The sequence below is a fragment of the Podarcis erhardii genome (genome assembly GCF_964252035.2).
Source record: "Podarcis erhardii genome assembly, chromosome: 3".
NCBI lineage: Eukaryota > Metazoa > Chordata > Lepidosauria > Squamata > Lacertidae > Podarcis > Podarcis erhardii.
In genome coordinates this window covers 105,591,660-105,608,151 of record NC_138507.1, presented here as the reverse complement: position 1 = coordinate 105,608,151, position 16,492 = coordinate 105,591,660, and the positions used below count along the sequence as shown (strand labels likewise).

Sequence of the window (16,492 nt, the reverse complement as noted above, 5' to 3'; positions counted from 1 at the left end):
CCAGTAACTCAGATGGAAGATCCAGAAACAACACAAAACCCCGACACCCAGAGAGTATCCAAGTGACATGCAAGACAGCTGCTTGCTCAGAATCAGGTGGGTCATTTCGATACAAAGGAGCAGGCTATCACCATGCTGTCTTCTTAAATTGCTGTGATCAGGGAAGGCACTAAATAACCACCGTGCCTCTCCACAACTCAGAATGGGGAATACATCTGCATTAGACATCAGATCTGACCATGAGAAATTGAAAGTCTTTTCCTCTTCAAGGAAAATTGGATAAGATGACATGCTTCTGTTAGTTATGTTCTGCGGCCAGTATATAATAGCCACTCACCAATATAAATTCCCACTCAGCTGCGCGTCTGTAAATGCATTTTTTCTTTTTTCAGCAGTGAAGGGTGTGCATTGCCTTATTATTTGGGAAGCCATAACCTTGACATTGGAAGCATAACCTTTTAAGTTAATTGGATTGAGTGGAAGAAGAAGAAAAAAGAGTGAATGGCTATCCAGGTTCATTATTTCATCACCTCAGCAGAGCTAACTTCAATACTGTGCAGCAGTGGTAATACTCAGGAGTAATTTGTGAAGTATCGTGTTGTTGCCTGGGTGTGGAAGAAGCAGATTTTGTAGGTTGGTGTTTGATTGCTTCTTCTTAACACTGACAATGATCTCACCTTTTAAATAATTATTTTAGAAGTTTGAAAACATGAAGATTAAGCTACTTTTTTGCAGTGGTAAGTCAGTTTTTTTAACATAATATTTCCTCCAGAGGCTGCTCTTGTCTAACAGTAGGCTTTTGTTGAAATGATGATGAATCAAAGATCTAACAGGAACACAAAGACACGCACAAATAGTAAAAGGCAAGGTATTTTAAACACATTAGAAACGACAGCTACCAAAGACATTGTGAGACACATACTGAATTGTTATAAGCCTAGGAACACATGATGCAGCAAAGGCAGAGGCATTAAATGTATTTGTCATCTTGATATATGAAGATAAAACTTAACAGGAGATCAGTAGTCCAGGCACCTGACAGAAGCAATAAGACAATCAGGTTTTAAGAATTGAATAAAAATTGTATGGATTAATTCCACATTTTAAAATCAATGGGCCTGGATGGTGTAGCCATAGGGCTTGTTTTTTTTAAAGCAAACACAAAACATCAAAGTTCTGTGTCAAGAAAAGGTGAATTCTGTAATCTGTTATGCAGATAAAGCAAATGTGCATCTATTTTGCATAATTTGCTGGTTCTGGGAAGTTTCAAGGTAATGAAAATTCTCTTGAGAGCTAAGCTGAATTCCCCCTCTGACTTGTGAGGCACTGCATTGTACCTTCCCATGTCGTATTTTTGCAGCCAAGACTAGAAACTTGCTCAACCCAATACAAAGCAAAAACTAAGCTTCTTGGGGTGCTGAATTTTGTATTGAGTGCCAAATTCTATATTTTGCGTAGATTTGTAGAATACAAAGAGTCCTGCCTGCATCCTAGTTACCTGAAAGGGACCTGGAACTTTGAGGTTTTTAGCAGTCCTTACTGTGAAATCCTGCAGGCTGGGAGAAGCGCCAGAAGAATTGAAATGCTGCACCTATCCTAGAAAAATTAGGCCAAAAAGATGTAGAGCCTTGTTTTGGTCTCGTGTTGGTTTGTAGCTGAGGCTATAGGTGAGGCCACAGTTATATCCCATACAATTCAGTGGAATAAACCAGGACTTTAGTAGCCTAGAAAATGAAATGAATGACAGCATCACTTCTTCCCAAATGGTTATCTAGCAAGTGGCAGTGCAGGATCAAACCATTTAAAATAAAGCTATCCTGCAGTGCTGGTGCAAACCTGACTTAGGTAAATTAAAAGTCTGCAGTAGTCCAAATATATCACTGATTACATTGGTGCCTCGCAAGACGAACGCCTCGCAAGACGGAAAACCCGCTAGACGAAAGGGTTTTCCGTTTTGGAGGCGCTTCGCAAAACAAATTTCCCTATGGGCTTGCTTCGCAAGACGAAAATGTCTTGCGAGTTCCTGCGGGGTTTCCCCCTCCCCCCCCCTTTTCCTAAGCCCTAAGCCGCTTATCAGCTGATCCGCTAAAAGCCGCTAAACCGCTAATAGCGCTAATCCGCTGAGCTGTCAATGGGCTTGCTTTGCAAGACGAAAAAACCGCTATACGAAGAGCCTCACGGAACGGATTAATTTCGTCTTGCGAGGCACCACTGTATATTGAATTAATATATGAACTTCTAACTCTCCAACTCCAGGCCACAAACATTCCTCCTCCTCTTGTCTGCTGTCTTACCTAGTTGGTAGTACCCCCTGCTGAATTCAATGGGGCTTCATAGAATCCCACTGTAGTGCATTATGCTCAATTTGGTTCCCTTTCCCTTACAATCCATATTAACAAAGCTAGGAGAGCAAGTGGTGGAGATATGCATAGCCATTAAAATACTTCTCCCCTCCTAACCACCTTAGTACATTAATACATATCCAAGAGAGATCCATTATTCCCCTACCCTCGTTCAATTGAATTTCCCCGCTTGGTTTGGGCACCCCTTCCATTGTTAAATTAATATTTCTGACATAAAAAATGCCCCTTTGTTCTGTGGAAATAATGATAACATGTAATGATTTCTGTGTTCCCCCTACTGCCAAGGGAACCTCACAACCTTCTGTCTTCTTCTAATGAAAATGCTCTCTTATGTGCAGCTAGAAAAACGCCCAAGGAAAAAACCAAACCCAGCAACCCTGCTATCTCAGTCCATAAAGTAGTCATCTTTTAAGGTTTATTGGTTTGTATTAGGGATACCTTTTAAAGTCAGCATTCTTTATGACGTGAAGGGGCTTAACAGGAATTTCCTGGGTTGGCAACGTATTAGTGTGAGATTCTAAATTGCTGTGTTCTGGTCCTGGAAGGACAAAGGAGTCAGGAATTCAAGTTGTGAGGTATTGACCCTAATTCCACCTTGGGAATGCCCCCCACCCTTCAGTATGAGATAACATCATAACAGAAGGAAGAGGCACCTACTGTGTTTCTGCCTGAAAAACAACAACAACATGTAAGAATATGAAGGCTAGACACAGACTTTCAAAGTGAATTATTTGCCAAAGCCACCACATTTGCAAACAAGCTTCTTTGTGTTCTTTGTCTAGGGCAGGGTAGCAAACCCTGGACCCTGCAGATGGCTGTTGGAGTCCAACATGACTAGTGGTGACAGGAGTTGTAGCCATATTCAACTATCCAAAGGACTGTCACATGCAAATGGGGCAAGCTTGTCTTCTCCAGCTCCGGGCTCAATGACTATATGGTCTAATTGTGTGTTATGCCACGCCCTCTCCCAGCAGCTAGTTTATATTATGATATGAGCCATGGCAGCCATTTTGTGACTGGCGCCCACAAGCCTCACAATTCAAAATGTGCCCATTGGTCCAAAGAATCTGATGACACCTAGGGAGTGCAGAACTCACCTGTGCTAAAAGAAGTCTGGCTGCTTTTGTACTTTTTTACAAGCAACCTAATTGTGATGTGTGTGTGTACAGGATGTGTGTTCAAAACTATCATTTAAGATATTTTATACATTTCCCTTCAGCTTGGGTAAGAAAGGGTAAACATAACTACCTGCTAGTTTATTTGGGGGTAAAATTAATCATGCACACACAAACACATTCTACATAGAGGCTTATAATTCAATCAAAGTATTAGCCCACATATTTTCTCCTTAAAATTCAGAAGTGAATAGCAGTGATAGCTACCAGGTGGGAGTGTTCAAATGAACAGCTTTATCCTGGTATTATGGGTAGCCTTCAGTGAGGATAACATTCCTTAAACTCCAAAGTATTTTCATATGCACTTTATAAGAGAAAGAGAAGAAATGCCACAGTTTGCAAATTCTTGGGAGTAAATGGCTCTTTATCCTTCAATTGAACAGCATGCAAAACTCCCTGAGGTAACAAAGGCCATTTACCACACAGTAAGCATCTTGTGAGAACACGAACAAAGGTTATAATCTTTATAGCCTCATCCCTAGTTGCTAGCCTGGAAAGGAAATAGGGTTGTCACCCCCCCTGCTGTTCCCAGCTTGAGACAATAAAGAAATGGAATAGGACTCAGAGCCCTTTGATCTTCTCTGCCAGTGATCAGAGAGAGAAAAACTTCTCAGAGCCTGGAGACTAGTTTCTTTAATGGTTTTAGCAGACCCCTGTAAAGTATCCTCAGGCCAGGAGACTGCAATGTCATGTTCCTCGCAGGCTAAAATCCACCCATACAGGTGTGATATGAATGCGACAATAATTTAAGTGTTAGGGTAGGATGTAGAAACCATTTATAGACACTCGCAGGTAATAAGCAGGGGGGAAATATATACATAGACCAAAAAAATTGCTGTGAAACCTGAGAGATTAGCAAGCCGTCTGTGGCAAGAGCATACATGAAAACTTTCCAAGTGGTTGAGAAGTTTGTCCAGCAGCAGACAACCAACTTAACCAATTTCAAACTTCCCAGTTTTACTTACTTGGGAACCCTTGATTGCCTAAAATAAAAGCTCATTGACCAGAGAGACTATTGTCATGGTTTGAGTCAAGACATCTGGTAAGCAACTTGTCAGGAAGACTGAGAGGAACTAACTTATTTATTACTTCCCCAAGGGCTTGTGGTTTCCTCCTCCAAAGAAGCTACTTTCATTCATCCCTGGTTACAGACTGTAGCCAGACTCTGCGCTTTTCAAGGTCTTCAAATATGCAGTACACTGGAGGTTCCTTGATCTGTTTCCTTGGAAGAATTATTCCTTGCAAGAATTGTGTTGCTCATCTCTTGGGGGTGAAAAGTTGGGATGAGTTTATAAGAACCTAAAAGCATGAGATGAGCCTGCTGCTTTGGGCCATTGGCACACCTATTTCAGCATCTTGTTCTCAAGCAAGATGCCTTTGGGAAGCCCAAAACCAGGACCTGAGCAGAAGAGCAGCCCTCTCACCACTTGTGATTCCCAGCAACTGCTATGCAGAGCCAAACTGCCTTCAGCAGCAGAGGCAGAATCTAGCCACTGAGAATCAGCCACATTGAGATTCCTGCATTGCAAGGGGTTGGACTAGATGACCCTTGGGGTCCCTTCCAATGCTACAATTCTGGGGATTCACCGAACCCTCTCTAGCACAATTTGGGTAGGGTGCTGGCTGTTCATGGTGGGGTGGGGAGAAGTTCTGTTGCGGAAGCAGAAATCCTTGCATTGATTAAACACTTTAGTTGGAATCTGCTCAAGCAAGCCTTATGAGGAACGTTTGAAGGAGCTGGGTATTTTTAGCTTGGAAAAGAGGAGACAGAATTGTCCCCGGAAGCTTTTATATGTGAAGGGCGGTCTACAAATTTAATAATAATTGCAGATCAGTCACAGGAAAGCTTTTGGGAGGCATCAGCAAACCCTGCTTTTCTAGTTTTTATCACGTTGGTGTCCAAAAACCAGTTCTGTGTTGGCTAAGGCACCAAGGCACCCACGAACACCTCCTCTTTGTGGCTTCCAGGTATCTGGAATAGGGAAAGACGAACACGGGGCAGGGAGCTGCTTCTCAAAGTCGGCGCGAGAGAACCTGGGACACCTTCGGAGCGCCGAGAGGTGAGCGCGCGCCTCGGGCCTCCCCGCCCGAGAAAAGCGCCTCCAAGCCCGGCAGGGGTCGCTGGGCAGCCGGGCAGGTAACGTGGGGTGGGAGGGTGGGTGGGTTCCGGCCTGCCTTGCAGGGCCGGAAGCTCCTCCTTGTCCCGGGTGTGCGAGGGGCGGAGCGGGGCTGGGTTGGGCGGCTGGGCCGGCCTGGGCGAAGAGAGTCCCGCCGCAGCCTGAGCTGCTCTTTTTTCTGCGAGCGGCATGGAGTGAGAGCGAGCGAGCGAGGGCCGGAGGTGGCCAGCGGGGCGCAGCAGAAGGGGGACGCCGAGGCGAGCGCGAGATGGCTGCGGAGATGGCGCGGGGGCTCCGGCTCCTCCTGCTTCTCGGTGAGTGGGTTGGGTAGGGTGTGGGGAGAGAGAGAGAGAGAGAGCCCTTCTCCGCCCGCCTCGGAGGCCGGGAGGATGCATCGCCTGGCTACCCCGCGCGGGGCTCCTTCCTTCCTTCCTTCCTTCCCATTTTGCGCGAGCAGCGCGCTTTTACGCATTGCCTTGGACACTGGTGTGCGCGTGTGTTTGTGTGGAGAGGCGAGCTGCGCGTCTTCCCCGAAGAACGCGGGCCAGAAAGTGCGAGCCGTGCCGCTGGCGGGTGTGTGTGGAAGGGAGGGAGGGCGAGCGGGCTTCTTTGTGTCCGCCCGTGAGGCGTCGGAAGGGGAGCTACGAAGCGGCCGCGCGCTTTCTCTCTCCCTCTTCAGCCATTCAAAGCCCCTCTGGGTCGCCAAAGCGCTTCCCATCCCTCGGCCCGTCTCCTTGGTTTTGCACCCGCCGCAACAGGGCGCGTTTCCCCCTCCTTCCCCTTCTCCCTCCTTCCCTCCCTCATTAGACGCGAGCCCAGCAATTGCTCGGTGCCATTCAGACTGAACAGCGGGATCTTGCCCGAGCAGGGAGCCAGGCAACGTCTCTCCTCCTCCTCCTCCTCCTCCTCCCTCCTCCTGGCTGCCTCTAACGTGCTGGTTTGAAAACTGCTCCAAGGAGCGGGGAGAGAGGGGTTGGGAGAGCTTTGGCTGGCTGGAGGAACGAGGGGAAGACACGCCAATACTTTTTATTTCCTCCCCAATGGTTCTTCTTTTTGGGAAGCAGGCGCTAGTTGGCGTCTTCAGAGGAGCTTAAAATTACATTCCTGTCCCGTCTGCGACCTAGGTTGTTTGGCCGCTTGCTTCTTCCGCGCAAGGAAGGGCTTTTGTAGGAAGGTAGTTGGTTTAGTTTCTTCACAGGTTGGTCACAACGAGGGAGAATTGCAGGAGGTTGTGCCCTTTGTTGGAGTGCTTTAAACCTCGGTAAGATGTCCGCAGGATCCCGGAGCTTTGCAGAACTCTGGTTTGCAGCCGCCTCCATTAACGAGAGTTTGAAACTACTGGGGCCATTCTGATAAGCTTCAGCCTAATCGCCAGGACAAAAGCTGTAGGGCTCAAACATCAGAATGAATCTGTTGGATTTGGGTGGCACTGCAGATTTGGGGAATGCACCCTGAATTTATCGACTGTCTGGTTCTCAGACTAATGGAGACAATGCAGAAGTTTTCATGTTACTATGTTTTCAAGAACAAATAACCTTGAATATTAAAGTTCCAGTAACTGCTTTGCAGACCTAGTTGTTGAACCTCGTTACAGCAGAGAATTGATTACTTTAATTCAGTCGTCCACAAACTCTTCAGAACAATTTGCTGTCTTCCACATACTTGGCTGATAAATGCAATGACTGATTCCTAGTGTTGACATCAGGTCATGAACCTGATTATGGGTGAAGTCTCTCTATGTTAGGGATTGAACCCGTATATAACTTGCACAAGCAGAAAGGTATGTTGAATCAATATTTGGCATGTTGTGCAACTGCAGAGACAACGTCCCGTTGCAGTTCTTTGATATTACAAGTCAGAGAAAGTTCTTGCAGCAATTTAGATCTTGGAGAGGATAATCTAATGGAGCCCTACCTTTCTGCTTCACGTGATGATGAATTAGTTGGTATAGTGCGTGCAAAATAAGACGAGATAACCAATTACTGTTTTTACCAGTCACGTTTTCCTTCCAAAGAACAATAGAAATGCTTGCTCATATGTTGTGCTGCCACACAAGAGAGAGTTGCATAAAGTTGGTACATTTGAGGTGGTAAAAAATGTAGAATTTTCACAGTGGAAAGTATTTTTCAGCTTTTCTTACCAGTGTTGTTCAATTAATGCTTTTCATAGATGGTTCCCAGAGTACTCTTATGATGCAAAATACCATGCAGGCTGTTGTGCTAGAAGTTCCATAACTTGTGCATGTGCAATATTCAATTTTCAGGATATTGTACCTAAAATGGTGGGAAATCTCATTCTGAATTTAAAATTAATCTCAATATATCTATATATACACAGAGTGGCATCTATTTATGTCTGCCTTCTGGCACAGTGGAAATCTGCTTGCCCCTCTGTGCATCCCCAAAAACTGCTCTACTGCAAGGTCAACTGTAGGCTATTTTGGAATTGAGGAAGAATTGCCCTCTTACTTAGATTATTATCTATTATTTATTGACTTCATATACCGCCTTATGCCTGGAGGTCTCAGGGCGGTTCACAAAATAAAATCAAAATATAAAAACACGAAATACATAATCAAAATAAAAACAACCACCCAATGTCCACCCCCCCCAAACCCCCACATTTTAAAAGGGCACAGGATGTCAATCAAATCAACCAAGTAAAGGTAAAGGTACCCCTGCCCGTACGGGCCAGTCTTGCCAGACTCTAGGGTTGTGCACTCATCTCACTCTAGAGGCCGGGAGCCAGTGCTGTCCGCAGACGCTTCCGGGTCACGTGGCCAGCGTGACAAAGCTGCATCTGGCAAGCCAGCGCAGCACACGGAAACGCCGTTTACCTTCCCGCTGGTAAGCGGTCCCTATTTATCTACTTGCACCCAGGGGTGCTTTCGAACTGCTAGGTTGGCAGGCGCTGGGACCGAGCGACGGGAGCACACCCCGCCGCGGGGATTCAAACCACCGACCATGCGATCGGCAAGTCCTAGGCGCTGAGGTTTTACCCACAGTGCCACCCGCGTCCCTAAAAAAGGCCTGGTTAAAAAGGAAAAATTTTGCCTTGCACCCAAAGGTGTATAATGAAGGTACAGACGAATTTCCCTGGGGAAAGATTCCACAGATGGGGAGCCACTGCACCTCCGGAGATGATCTCAGGGTCCATGTATGTTCATATGGAAAGAGGCAGTCCTTGAGGTATTGCGGTCATGAGCTGTTTAAGGATTTATAGGTCAAAACCAGCACTTTGAATTGGACCTGGAAACTAATTGGTAGCCAGTGCAGCTGGACCAGGATTGGTGTAATATGCTCAGACTGCCTTGCCGGAGGTGAGCAACCTGGCTGCTGAATTCTGCACTAGCTGAAGTTTCTGAACTGTCTTCAGAGGCAGCCCTATGTATAACACATTGCAGTAATCTAACCTTGAGGTTAACAGAGCATAGACAACAGTAGTTAGGCTGTCCCTGTCCAGATATAGGGGCATAGCTGGGCCACCAGCCAAAGCTGATGGAAGCCACTCTGGGCCACTGAGGTCACCTGAGCCTCGCGTGACAGCAAAGGATCCAGGAGTACCCCCAAGCTATGAACCTCTGCTCCTTCAGAGGAAGTGTAACCCCATCAAGAGCAGGCAATCTCCCACCCATCCAGTCTAGGGAACCACCCACTAACAGTGCCTCAGTCGTATCTGGATTGAGCTTCAGTTTGTTGGCTCTCATCCATTCCGTTAACTGAGGCAAGACACTGGTCCAGCACTTCGACTGCCTCACCTGCAGATGTAAAGGAGAAATAGAGCTGAGTGCCATCAGCATACTCTTGACAACGTACTCCAAACCTCCCGATAGCCCAGCGGTTTCATGTAGATGTTAAACAACGTAGGGGGTAGGATTCAGCCCTGCGGAATCTCACATTGAAGATTTTCTGGAGCACTGAAGTTGCAGTTGGAATATTGGGTGGGAAGAACCTGCAGGCAGAAATGTTGAGAACTTTGATTTCCTGTACATAGTCTCATTCATCACCCTTTTTGGGATTCTTATGTTTTTGATGGCAGAGGGCTCTTGTAATCCCTAAGGGTTGTATCCAGCAGAGGTGTCCTGATAGCACAATGACTTCCTTGAAAACAAATGTGACCCCCTTCTGAGTGCAATCACATGAATGCCTGATGTTCACCTGAATCCAGTGCAAGGGCCTGATAGGCTAGAAAAGTATCTATCTATTTTCTCCATATATAGCAGAGGAGAGCATCTAGTTCAGGGTTTCTCAAACATGGGTCTCCAGCTGTTGTTGGACTACAATTCCCATCATCCCTGACCACTGGTCCTGCTAACTAGGGATGATGAGAGTTGTAGTCCAAAGACAACTGGAGAAACCAAGTTTGGGAAACCCTGATTTAGTTGAATGCAAGTACAACACATCTGAAACGGATCACAAAAGCCCAGTTATTTCTTGTAAAATACAGGACGCCTGCAGCACTCCCTAACTTCCCTGATGGGTGTGCTTCATCTTTCTAAACCTTTAAACGGGAAAATGTTAACAACTGCCTACTGCGTCTGGGTTGCCGCTTTAGGACTTGATATTTACATTATTTCTAGTAGATGCTGAAAATGCACCATGCGGCTGAACGCATTACATTTCTGAAGTTCTTAAATATTAAGCCGTTCCTCAAAATAGATGCCAAGGGCAAGTAAGCACAAGTACAAGAATAACCCATGAAAGGAGGGTGGAAATGCATGAAAATGAAGCTGGTGTGATTAGTTGAAATTACAGGGCAGCAATGTGGGCTTGCTGGATGGAATGGAAGAACCCTTTGAAGTAAGGTAGCTGTTAAGTTGTAAAAGCAGCCCTTATGCTACCCTTAACACCGGAGGTAACATCTGCAGGGGGATGCAGAGCTGAGGTCTGGCTTGTGTGCCTAGTCAGTAGTAGAATGCCGCATTCCTTGCCTAGCATTGCTTTGTTCACCTAGGTAAGAAGTCTGGAAAAATTCCCACGTTTCATTTGAACTTCGTTATGTTGTAATTAACAAACCTTGGGCTACAATACATAACTTTGTGGATTTTTCACCTCTTTTAGGTCCCAGTTTCCCCCATTGCTTTCTGTGTTACTGTAAAGAACGGAAAAGGTGTCCCCTTTGTTTTCTGCCTTCACTGCTGATTCATGCGTTAAGGCCAGACCAAACATTTTAGCTTCCACTTCCAGTGCTTTTCACAGAAAAGGGATCTGTGGTCCAGGTAAAAAAACGCAAGCTCATACCCAGGCAACATCCTGACCTTTTCAGCAAGTGAATTATTTTAAAATCTGCTGTGTACAGTGTGCTAGATGCCACGTACATGATGCTTACAATCCATAGGTAGCAGATATGGCCCATGAAAAGGAGTCCATACAAGAATAATGTACAAGATGTTAAAAATTTGTCGCCTTCATGAAGTTCAAAGAGCTAGTGCAGCTCTTGGGTATTGATTGCCCCTGAGCATGGCTGAGTGTAACTCTGTGAGTGTGGATCTTATTACAAGCAAATAAAACTATTGTTTGCCCACCTGTGAGGCATTCAGCAAGTGTGAGTTTTGAATGCTCTGCCCTCTCAAAGAAGCAACTATATTAGGAGTAGCCCTGCAGATGTCTGTGATAAAGGTCATACTTTGAGCTGAATGAGAGATCTGATCCTCCCCCTTTTCACACTGTCTTGAGGACAAACCCTTCCTTGCAGTCCTTTGTGTGGCTTGATGATGGAGGAGGAGGTGTGGGATGTCTCAAAAGTGTCCTCATCCTGCTCTGCTTTTTTAAAACAAAAACAAAACCCCAAAGTATTTAAAGTGAAACATGCAAGGGAAATATTTCCAGGGATCCAACAGCCATTGTGGTGCCCTTCAGATGTTTTGGACTACAAATCCCATCAGTTCCAGCCAGCATGCCCATTGAACCTAGGAACAACCAATCTTAGTCCAGCATCCTGTTCTCACAGTGGCCAACCCTGTGAGAAACCCCCAAGCACAGGCATGGCCAAACTTAGCCCTCCAGCTGCTTTGGGACTACACCTCCCATCATCCCTAGCTAATAGGACCAGTGGTCAGGGATGATGGGAATTGTAGTCCCAAAACAGCTGGAGCGCCAAGTTTGGCCATGCCTGCCCAAGCAGGACCTGAGCACAAACCTCCTGTGGTTTCCTGAAACTGGTATTCAGAAGCATAAACTGCCTTCAAGCATGGAAGCAGAGCATTCATCATCCTTCATGGGTTAGTCAGATATAATGGGAGTTGTGGTCCATGATATTTGGAGGGGTCCATGTTTACTACCCTTAGAGTTACATGTGAATGGATGTATTGGTTTAGACTACATTGGTAGTGGGCCATCAGCGAGACAACTTTGATTCAAAGCAGATGATACCCGTTTCTCAGGTCTCGTCCAAGTAGTGCTCATTCCGTTTAGCTTACTTTCTTGGGTCAGGAAGGACATGGAAGCCTGGGAGCAGGGAATCAAAGCTATTACGAAGTGCTCCTCCCCAGTGTTGGATTCTGCATAATTCCTTACTTTAAAGCCACTCTCGTTCTGTAAATTGCAAAGGGGGGGGGTAGGAGGAATACATCTCCATAAAATGAACGCATGCTTTTTTATGCACCAATATTGTAGAATGGACATTACCACCACGGTTATTTCTTTCTCTTCAAAAGTATAAAAAACAATTTCCGGGTCCCGTTGCTGTTTTGTTCCTGTTGTACGGACTTCCTGAGCCTTGCTTTGATCTCCTCTTCCCTTCCTTCCTTTTCTGCCTGCTATTTCTGTTTCTGCTGCATCCCAGGCACCCCCTTCACTTTTGCCTTCACTCCCACTTCGCTCCACATTCTGCCTGCTCGAGTGATCAAAGTACCATTGGCCTTGAAAGTTAGCTCCCCAGTTAAATAAATGGAGGCAAAAGCAGAAAGGTCATTTTTAATAAACCAGATGTTCTTAAAAAACTAAAACAAAACCCCCTTCAGTTACTTACTTTTGGGCCTGTGCTTGTGCAGAGAACTCTCCTAATGGTCTCCTAGTTTTCCTTTTTTTCCCTTTGCACTGGAAAACAAGAGTCCATATATATGCCTACCAACTCAGATGGCTTTAGGAGAAGATAGGGCAGATAAGTTTTTGGTGGCTACTAGCCGCATTTAATACATCTTACCTCCATTGTCAGACACGGTATACCTGTAAATGCCAAAGGCTGGGAATCACAAGTGGGGAGGGAGTGTGCTGTTGTCCTCAGGTTCTGATAGTTATCCGGCTGGCTATTATGAGAATAAGGGATGCGGGTGGCGCTGTGGGTTAAACCACAGAGCCTAGGACTTGCTGATCAGAAGGTCGGTGGTTCGAATCCCCGCGACGGGGTGAGTCCCGTTGCTCTGTCCCTGCTCCTGCCAACCTAGCAGTTCGAAAGCACGTCAAAGTGCAAGTAGATAAATAGGTACCGCTCCAGCGGGAAGGTAAACGGCGTTTCCATGCGCTGCTCTGGTTCGCCAGAAGTGGCTTAGTCATGCTGGCCACATGACCCGGAAGCTGTACGCCGGCTCCCCCGGCCAGTAAAGCGAGATAAGTGCCGCAACCCCAGAGTCGGTCACAACTGGACCTAATGGTCAGGGGTCCCTTTACCTTTACTATTATGAGAATGGGAATCTGGACTAGATAGGCTACTGGCCTGACCCAGCAGGCTCTTATTTTTTTATATGTCCTCAGGTTGCATAATCAGTGCACCATATTTGGTAATTAAAAGTATATAAAGCAGTGTTTTTAGTGGCTGAGCCACAAATGAAAATTCCCCCTGCATGGAATGCTAATCAAAATCTAAGCTTTGAATATTTTGGGAAAGCACAACCGGACGGCTTGAGCCACTTGTTTGTCCTTGACAGGAAAGAAGAACCAGAACTTAATCTCTCCATCTGAAAGGCTGACTGGTGCTGTTATGGGTATGAGAACTGGGGTGTGTGGTAACACAGCCATGGCTGCCTCGGGATGTGTATACATGGAGTCTATTCGGGAAATGTGTGGCACTTGGTTGCTAACAATATATTTTCATTGGGCATTTTTGTCAGCTGGTTTTTCAGCGTCCATTAAAGTCAATGACCATGGGGTGTGATTTTGCAGGATTTGCCGTGCCTGAAGGGGGAGAGTTGGCATTCCTGTGCAAGCTTGACAGCGCAAGACACTATATGATAGATGCATACCCTGCAAGGATTCTGCTGGCCCAAGCTGCTACCCATTGGAATTGACTCTTCTCAAAGATTGGGGGCTCCTGTTAGCAGAATGGCTGCTGCAATATACACAGTGGGCTCTTGAACCAATTGCTTTTTGCCATTTCGGGGAATGCTTTCCGGACACCACAATGTGTGGACTACTCAGCAGAATTCTCTATAGAATGCCTTTCTAATTTCATAGCTGTTGCCGCTAGTGGCACAAGAAGTCCGTGCATCTGGCTGTTAATCTGAAGGTTGGCGGTTCAAGCCCACCCAGGGACGGCTATGGGCAGGATTCCTGCATTGTACTAGATCAGGAATGTCCAGCTCCCAAGAGACTGAATAAAAAACTGGCAGTGATCTACCCCTTTTTTGAGGGGTTCGGGTCAAAGTTGCTGAGCTTTTTTAGGGAGGAAAGTCCAGTTTTTTTGGGGGGGGTTCTAAAAATGGGAAGCAAAATGTCAAAATTTATCAAAGGAGGAAAGTCGCTCACCAAAAGATCATTAAGGAAAAAAACATCCTCACAGTGAAAACTCCATCTTCCGTTCTAGCGATCATGCACGAATGGAGGACGGGGCCAGGAAAAGGAGACTGGTCAACCTTTTGGACATCCCTGCACTAGATGACCCTCGGGGTCCCTTCCCACTTTACGGTTCTAGGGTTTTAGGATCAGCAAGCTGCCGACTAGACTGGGATCTTGAAAAGAAAAGAGAACAGTTCTGCCAGACTGCTGCTGCTCCCCCCCCTCCCAGGTTTTGCCTTCTTGCAGTCTTACCTCCCTGCAGCCCATTCTCATGCTTTTCCTCTGGCCCTCTCATTCATCCTGTTAGTCTCTGCATAACCACAGGAGGGAAAGGAATGCTGGAAACATGACTCTTAAGTGCATTTTGAGAGTAGTTACCTTGTGGGCACTTAACCCATAGGAGGGTGGTGCTTTTACACCAGGATTACATAAGTAAGGTTGCGTGCCTCTATTGTTAGATGCCAGAGGGTAGAAACTTCTCTTTGCCTCTTGCTAACAGTCTCAGATTCTTGTCCCCCCCCAAAAAAAACCCCCCTCTTTTTGGCCATGGGGCAATGGGAGTCTGTCATACCTGCCAGTAGTTATTGGGCAGGGCAAGGCTTCCACCCTGATTTCAGGCGGCTTGTAGGTTGCCGGTATTCACAAATGGCTCTTTTCCCACACACACTTGCAGAGTGCTGTGTTTTCTTTGGCACCCTAATGAACACTTTTGAAAGCTCTCCTCTTTTCGCAAAGCATCTTGACTGGAATGTGCATTCTCGTCCGCTCGGTTTAATGAAATGTTTGTCGCTTTCAGCTCTGTTTATACCACAAGGCTGCACTTTCGCAATGCTGGATGTGTCTGTGGGAAGGGCCTTTTGTGCCCTAAGAACCGATAATTCAGAGCTGCAGCTCTGTTCCATTCCGCATTTTAAAAAGCTGTGTTTGGGCACTGCTTGTTATCTGACTGGGGGGGGGGGGACCAGGCTAGCTAAGAAGCAGTTTGCACAAATGCACCTTTTGTTTCTGCTAATTAGCAGAGTGATTGCCAGCAGGTCTAAGCGAAGTCTTGAGAAAATAAGATTTACTTAAAAGGAACAATGTGTTGTTCCCCCTGCAGTGACTCTTGCTCACTTAAATGAGCAGAGAATATGACTTAAAACATCATCATCATCATAATCATTATTATTATTACTACTGCTACTACTAGTACAGCCCTTCTGGGTGGCTTCCAACACATATAAAAACATAACAAGGTGTCAAAAACTAAAAACTTCCCGATACAGGGAAGCCTTCAGATGTCTTCTAAAAGTGGTGTAGTTCTTTATCTCCTTGACATCTCAGTGTTCTCCATGCAGGCCATTTGCAAGAAGTCTTTATGTCATAAATTAAAATTCTTTTTATAAGCAACCCCCCCTTTTGACCCCCTCCCCCAATAGATTATATTGCACTAGGTAGAAAGCTGTTGGGTTGGATCAGTTAGTTTCACTTGATTCCCATTGAAGAGGATGGACAAAAACCTTGTTAATACATAACTTCCGCTTCTCAGGTTTGTGGTTTAAGTTACTCTTTCCAGGTAGATAGCCAGATCCTTCTCTCCTGGCTAAACAACGATGCTTTCCACCCCCCTAGTCATTCACTAATCCTTCTGAGTCAGTAATTGCTGAAATCTGGTTAGGGTAGTTCTTGGGTAAGCTGAATCCCAGGGGATGACATTCCCTTCTAAGGAACAACTTTAATCTACCCTAGGAATCTGCCCAGGAACTCCTTGTTTTAATTCCTAGGTCAGCCCAAAAGCCACATTCCCATTCTGGGCAACTTTCCAAGGGCCACATGGCAATAGCAGGGCCAGAGGCAAAAGTGGGCAGGGCAATGAATACTACTTTTGTACACTGGGCTAGTTTCTACACACAGTCACACACCCTTCTCTGTCCTGTATCTAGACTGAGCAAGAGGCATCGTCGGAATTCATTGAAACATTCTGTTACTACAATGCGTCCTCTTTCAGTTGATTCCTCAGTTTCATTTGCCTTCTCAAGATCTCTTCGAGCATTTTGATTGATAGCCTGTCTCTAGTACTAGATTACTGATTCATGTGGAGAAGTCCTTTTGTTTTCCTGCTTGTTTTGTAACCTGAAAGGCACAAC

At 45.8% G+C, this 16,492-nt stretch overlaps 1 protein-coding gene across 1 annotated transcript in view; it reads left to right on the top strand.

The window, feature by feature from the left end:
- The first annotated feature begins 5,768 nt into the window (after nt 1–5,768).
- The window catches only part of PTK7 (protein tyrosine kinase 7 (inactive)), a 110,579-nt gene continuing 99,855 nt past the window's right edge, over nt 5,769–16,492 (top strand). The window contains exon 1 of the mRNA XM_081854565.1: nt 5,769–5,969. Coding sequence (XP_081710691.1) covers nt 5,924–5,969 — 46 coding nt within the window. The 5' untranslated portion in view covers nt 5,769–5,923. The remainder of the gene's footprint in view (nt 5,970–16,492) is intronic.